A 7,048-nucleotide genomic window follows, 5' to 3' on the forward strand; every position below is an offset into this window, starting at 1 on the left:
CAATGGGTGAGAGAGGGAGAAACCTGGGGAAAAACTTGCAGGACCCCTGGTCTGCCTGTGGACTGGGGGCACGAGGCCAGTGACATGCACTCAAGCCACAGAACGACGGACACCTTCAAGATGGCTCCCTGTGACAAGAGCTACGGACGGGGAGGGTATGTGCGTGGGAGGCCACGGGAAGGCCACGGATTCCCTGAACATCACCAGAGACTTACAAAAGAAGGAGACTGAGTAGGAATAAAAAAGTAGGCGGCCGGCTGTAGTGCCAGGAGGCGCGGAGATGGGCCGCGGGAACTCCGGAGCAGAGGAGATATGCAGGACTGTCTAGGGGCCGCATGGACACGGTGGAAGATGCGGCCGGACTATACCCCAGTATGTGCTCGGGGCAGACCTGCCCAGGCCCTATCCCCAACCCCAGCCCCTTCCAGGGCCAAGAAGTGCCACGGGACAACACTGCTCCCTGCCGTCCCTCCTGACCGCTGCTCAGCCCCTCTCCTCGGAGGCTCCCGCTGCCCTGTTGTGTCTGCTGCCCCCTCCTGGGTCCCTCTTGTTGTTCCCTAAGGATGGTGTTTCCTAGTTCACACTACCTTCTCCAACATCTGTGTCTGGTTTCATCACACGGACTTTGACTTGACCTGCGACTTAACCTGTGATGGCTTCACCTTTCAATTTCAGAAGCATCCCTCTGGGGCTCCAATACTCCTCCCACCACCCCACAGGTTGGAGTCCTGCCTCCAGGAAACCTTTAATTTGCTAACTGCCCCCTGAAGCCCCTGTCTTCATTTCCCTTTGTATGCAGATTAAACCTCTTAGCCGGCAGCCCATCCTTGGGGCTTCTCTAGTGCAGGCCCTGCCTCTCTCCCTTCCTGGCGCTCCTCTGTAAAACCCCAGATGGGCACCAGCAGCTTCTTCCTGGCTGCTCAACACCGAGGATGGGAAGACAGGGGTGAGTACGCGTGCATGTTCCCCACTCCGTGATTCACCCGAGGGCCCAGGGACACATCCTGAAGGTGTCCTACTCTGGGCCCTCAGTCGGGTCCTGCTCTGAACCGACCCCTAGATCCACACTGCCTTCCCATTCTGCTATTTCTTGAACCAACTTGCTTTTCCATGCAGTGATGAACGACTTGGTACCTCTGGGAGCATTTTCCGCCCACATCCAGCTGATCAATCTCCCTTCATTTCCATCAAGACAGTCCAAGTCCGTCATCCCACCACTAATTTAGCACTCCTCATCCTCTACTCCTTCCTCTCCCTCTTCTCTGAGCCCCGTGATGCTGCGGGACTGTCCCTCTTCCTGTCAGAGGCTCTGGCCCTCCTCTTTTTTCAGGGACGGGGCCCCTTCAGCACGGCCTCTCTCTACTTTGTTCCCATCAACACACTCACGCTTGGTCTCCTGCTGACCCCGCAGCCCTCTCCAGGTATCAAGCCCTTTCTCCACACCCCCACAGAACCAACTTCTTCCTCTGTCCAGTCCCCCGCTATCCACCCACCCACCGCGGGTCTGCCTTCCACTCCCCTCCCACCCCTTCCTGAAACTGCTCCCCTCACAGTTACCAAAAACCTCCAGCTACTAAATCTGATAGACAGACCGTATTGCTCTCATTTTACCAAAACTCTCATAAGCACTTGGCAGAGTTCACTGTCTTAAAGAAGCTTCTTCTCAACTCCTGAGCCTCTTCAACACGGTCTTCTCCTCCTCCCGAACCCGGAGCCCCTGGCTTCCTCAGGACCCCATCCCGAACCCTCTCCACTTTTTTCTTTCCCTGCCTGAACTCTTTGGACAAACTGTCATACTTTCTTTATGCAGATGACTCACAAGTTTCTGTCTCGACACACCCAGAATGACCTTGATTCTGTCCCCTGCCCAAGCTTCTCCACCCCCCACCCAGGCTTCCCCTCCATCCACAGTTTGGATAACTTAAGACACTCTTTTCCCTCACCTCCCCCTACACTCAGCCCATCAGAGGGCCTGTCAATGCCACCACCAACACCTCTCTCAAATGCATCCACATCTTCCCACGTTCTCTACCACCCTGGCTCAGCCCTCTACCATCTCCCAGGCGGCAGCCTCCCTCATCTCCGAGTCCCTCTCCTATCCCCTTCCAGTCTGCACTGCACACACCATCAGCCCCTGGCCAGGCCTTGTGAGATGTCATCTGGCTCCTGCCCGCCTCTCCAGCATCCTCTCCCCTTGCCTCCTAGAACCGAATCACACTGACCTTCTTCCATTTCTAGACCATGATCTGGCAAATTAAAGAGGACAGCAAATTCTTTGCTTATCCCTCTGCCACCCCAATCGAGAAATGGAGATTAATTCCCCTCTCCTTGATGTGGGATAATCTGCCAAGATTCCTCCTCAGAACCTTGACACATGCTACTCCTGGAATATCCAGAATATTCTTCCCACCTTCCTACATGGTACTTCATCCTTATTTTTCAGTGTACCTGGTCTTCAGAGAGGGCCGGCCCTTCCAGACCACCTTAGCAAAAAGTAAAACCTTTCAAGGAAAGACCTGTGTCAATCTTTTATTTCCTTCTTAACACTGACATAAACGAAACACGTAAATAGGCGTCATAATTAAAGTGATTACAGATGGCTGGCCACCTCCTTGCATAAAGTAAGTTTTACTGGAACACAGCCATGCCCATGATCTGTTGTTCATTGCTACTTCTGAAATTAAAGAGCTGAGCAGATGCTACAAAGACCAAGTGGCCCATGAAGCCTGAGATATTTGCCATGTAGCCCTTTAACCCCGTGGAGAGCAAGACCCATGGGCTCTCTCATCCCCAGATCTCCAATACCTCAGACAGATAATTTGTCTAAAAAACCGAAGGGGTCTGAGGCTCAGCTATATGCTGTTCTTTAATGGCAGGCTCTTTTGGTCAGGACAGGGCTAGACCAGGGCTGGGTCTCTTCCCTTCTGAGGTCCCTGGTCTAAGGAGTCCTGGATGACAGCTTTGGAGGAGATGCACCAGGACTCAGAAGTTCAAGTCCAAGGAGACCAAGCCATTTTTCTCACCCCTTCTGCTCAATTTCAGAAGAGGGCAGGAATCTGGTTAGGACCCTCTACTAGTTTTCAGGGGTATATTGCTTTTGCCAACACCCAAGCAAGGATGTGACGATTTTCAGGGAGAAAAGGGTCCTCTGCTTTTCTCCCCTCTGCAGCAAGCATATGCTGGGCTAGACCCCCGAGAACAGCCATGTATGAGTGTGGGCAGAGATGCTCCCCTGGATCAGAGGCTTCTCCCCATCAAAGAGATGGCCCCGATGACAAGCTAGACCCCACACATGCCACTTTGCCACTTTCCAGTTAAACTGCACATGGGGGTCGCAGGGAGGCATCAGCTTGTATGTGGGCACAGACCGCACATTCACAGGTCCGGGGACGGCCATGCTGTGTGTGTGCAAACAGACAGAGAGGAGGCCAGCTCTGGGAATTTGCCAGGGCCCAGGATGAGCTGCAGATTTTTGCTCTGGATGCTGAGAGTTGCTGGGGGAGGCCCTCTGCTCAAACATACTGCACATACTTCTTGTAATCTGTTATCCTCTATCAGGTCCAGGCCAGGCCTGGAAAAGAAAACCTTCCCCATTCCCTCCTCCCTTTCTTTGTACGAAGATCCTCATCTCAGGTTCCGTGGGTCCACAGAGTGGACCTCTAGTGAGGTAGGGAGATCTTCCGGGCTGTAAGAGAACCAGGTTCCACCAGCTCTAAATCCTGGAGGGCCTCCAGCAGCTGCTCCTTTGCAGCTCCAATGAAGCTATTCTCCAGGAAGGCAGGCAGGCCTCCCACACCATCCCGTAGGGTATACAGGGGCACTCGCACCAGGCCTAGCACCTGTGAAAGGAAGGAGACAGGTGACGAGATAAGTAGTTCATCCTAGACCGATCTTTCCAGATCAGGTCTCATCCCTTATCAGTCCAGCAGAACAAGGCCTGAGGACTTCTTTCTTATACCCAGTGGGCCCAGCTCTCTGCAGACAAATGACCATGCCATCCAGCTTCATAAACGCTAATCCCTCCTACATCACCAAACCTACAGTGCCTCTTGCCTCCAGGATGTATGTTTGGCCCTTCACCAGTAGTTCTCAAAAATATTCCAGACCAGCCGTATCAGCACCATTTAGAAACTTTTGAAAAATGCAGATTCTCAAGCCCTTCCCTCCTTCCTTCCTCCACTGAACCAGAAATTCTGGGCGTGGGGTCAGTAGCAAGGCTCCCAGCTGATTCTGATACCTGTCAAAGTTTGAAAACCATCTCCATTAACAATCGACTCCCCGACTCTTCTAGCTTAACGACAAAGGTTCCCCACAACCCATCAGGCCACATCTTCTACCCAAGAAAATCAGGGGCCTGGAGTGCAACGCTTGGGGCGGGAGAGAGATTTGGTTATTTGGTTAGGTGTGTTCTAGAAAAACAACTGCAGAGGCTAGTAAACGGGGGCGGGGGGGGGGGCGCGGAGAGACTACGCAGGCTGTGGCTTGTCAACCAGATGGAAGAAGCCCAAGATCCCAACTACCTTAGGGAAGTGGGGGATCGGCTGTGGGGTGGTGGGCAGGGAGACCATGGGGTGGGGTTCCCCGGCCGGGCCCCACCTCCAGCCCGTGGTCCTTGGCGCGAGGGGCGCCCATCTCCACCGCGACCAGCTGCTGGAGCGTCAGGCGCTTGGCGTAGAAGTGGGCCACGATGCGCGCCCCGGGCCCCGCGTGCGAGCTGCGGTAGTCGGCGCGCTCCACGCGGAAGTCCGCCACGGCCTCGCCCAGCTCCTCGGTCAGCTCGCGGTTCAGCCCGGCCTCCAGACCGCCGTCCTGCATGTGGACGAAGCCGCCGGGGAAGCCGAGGCGCCCATCAAAGCGCATCTGCATCTGCGGGAGAGGACGGCGGGGTCGCCCGGGCGCCCGGCCGGCGTCCCCGGGGGAGGAGGAGGAGCGCGGGGGCGGGGGGGGCGGGGGCGGGGCGGGGCGCCCCTTCTCACCAGGACCGCGTAACGGAGCGGGATGCGGCCGAACAGCTTCCCCGGGTCCGGCGCGTATAACAGCGCGTGGCACGCGTGGCGCCAGCCAGACCCCAGCATCAGGGCCTCCTCCAGCTCCAGCTTGCGGGTCCCGGCCATGGCCCCACGCCTGTCCCCGCCGCCGTCCCGAGGGCCCAAGGGACTAGGCGGGCCCGGCGGCAGCCAATCGGGGCGGGGCTTGCAGGCCCGGGAGCCAGCGACGGCCGCGGGACTCGGGGGGACAGAAAGCCTCGTCCGGGTTGGGCCCCGGACGGGGCGGGGCGAAGGTGGCGTGGCCCGGATCCGGGCGCCGAGCGAGGCGGGGAAGTCACGCTTCCGTCACAGTGCCGGCCTGCGGGGCTCCGGCAGCGGGCGGGTGGCGGGGCGGGCTCCCCGGGCAGGCTCTCCCTGGGGCCGAGGCCTGCGGCTGGAGGCAGCGCGGGAGCGTCAGGGAGCCGCGGCTGGTTTGGTGCCGGTGGCGCACGGAGCCGGGGGCTGGAGCAGGGGCTAGGAAGGGCAGAGGCCGAGCTGGCTTCGGAGACCTGCCCTGTCCTTGGGCAGTGGCGATGGAAAGGAGCGAAAGGTGTAACTGCTGCCCTGCGGGGGCGGAGTTGGGAGGCGGGGGACCCAGTGGCTGGTTGAATGTCGGGGGAGAGTTGTGCCAGGGTGAGGTCAGAGTTTATGGCCAGGGCGCATGGCGGCATTTTTTGAGATGGGATCATAGGACAGGGGTGGTCAATAAGTGTTTTCTAGAGAGAAATTGGGGGTGGTGATAGGCAGTGAATAGGACAGGTAGCATAGGACAGGACCCATGCGAGTTTTAGGGGAAGGGTAAGTGTGGAAAGCTGTGGGTGTAAGCTGTGCTCGCGGGGTGGATCAGAGGTGGAAGTGCCTAAGGCCTTCCGGACCTTGCTCATACTCACCAGACCCCAGAGCTGTGAAGGAAGGTGGAGGCTACTAGTGCCGGATGCTGAGGAACAGGCACTCGGAATCCCTCACCCCAGTCTAGGTCCCCTGCAGACAGCCCCCGTACACCAAGAGTCACTATTCATTACACAAAGGAAGGGAGGGTGCAGCTCCTTGAGAGGGCCTGTGCTTAAAGAGCCAAGCTGTAAGAGAGCATGTGATAGGAAAGAGCCCATGAACCCGTCCAGACACAGGCTTGTGACCTTAGCGAGTCTTAACTCTCAGATCCCCAGCGCTCATCTCTGAAGTGAAGATGATACGGAGGTAGTGAAATGTTTAAGGTGCTTGGAGCAGTGCCCAGCACAAATTTATGGTAACCATCCTTGGAGCAGAGGGTAGGGGCAGAGTGATGTGTCTTACGTTAAAGACCTGTGGGTTGGAATGCAGCCAGCATCGCGGCTGGATCAAGGTGATGACACTGTGAATACGACACAAATTCTGTTAGAGTTCGGGGGGGCTTGGAAATGGCCCCTGTTGAACACTGGAATTGCCTTGCAGGAAACTCACAAAAACGGCTAATTGCACGGTCCACCCCAGACAAACTGGATCAGACTCATCTGGTGGTGGTTTTTAATTTCGTTTCAGGTAACTAATAAGCAATCAGTGCCGTAACACTTACCCCGAACATTACAAAGGTGACCTGCTTTCTCTCCTACATGGGAGAGACATGCTCTTCCCAGAGCTTCAGGCTGTTTTTCTTTCCTGGTTCCGGGAGGAGGCTTTTAAAGATGGATTCAGCTATTTCTAAGGCAATGTGGAAAACTCTGTGAAACCAAGGCAACAGCTATATAAGGATTAATGACTTTGGAAACCAGAGCTCTTTCAGTATGAATGAATATGGAACTCTTCAAGATTCTCCCCCCTCCCCAGTCTTGCCATCCATTTCCAAACTGCTCTCTGCCTCTGCACTGCTTTCTGCCTCTTGGCGGGGAGCCTAGCCTCCCCCAATTCCACCTTCCTGAGGCAGAGTATCCAGAAGTCAAGGCTGGACGTAGATCACTGAGCAATGCTGTGTCCCTTGAGAGCTACTCCAAGGTCATAATGGTACTCAAAACTCAAAATAACTCAGTGGTAACCTCAGAAGATGC

At 56.1% G+C, this 7,048-nt stretch overlaps 1 protein-coding gene across 2 annotated transcripts; it reads right to left on the bottom strand.

Annotated features, from left to right (window-relative positions):
* Positions 1 to 2,502: 2,502 nt before the first annotated feature.
* On the bottom strand, positions 2,503 to 5,260 carry NUDT16 (nudix hydrolase 16). 2 transcript variants are annotated; one of them, XM_046003736.1, is made up of 3 exons: positions 4,977 to 5,254; positions 4,597 to 4,866; positions 2,503 to 3,839 (listed from the first exon to the last, which is right to left on the bottom strand). In XM_046003736.1, exons 1-3 carry the CDS (start codon positions 5,112 to 5,114, stop codon positions 3,660 to 3,662), a joined length of 588 nt encoding a protein of 195 aa, XP_045859692.1. In that variant the 5' UTR covers positions 5,115 to 5,254; the 3' UTR covers positions 2,503 to 3,659. The 2 variants fall into 2 exon arrangements, with proteins under 2 accessions (XP_045859692.1, XP_045859693.1); XM_046003737.1 differs by having other exon boundaries at positions 3,747 to 3,839; positions 4,521 to 4,866; positions 4,977 to 5,260.
* Positions 5,261 to 7,048: the final 1,788 nt, after the last annotated feature.

This window comes from Meles meles, chromosome 4 (assembly GCF_922984935.1).
Source record: "Meles meles chromosome 4, mMelMel3.1 paternal haplotype, whole genome shotgun sequence".
Lineage (NCBI taxonomy): Eukaryota > Metazoa > Chordata > Mammalia > Carnivora > Mustelidae > Meles > Meles meles.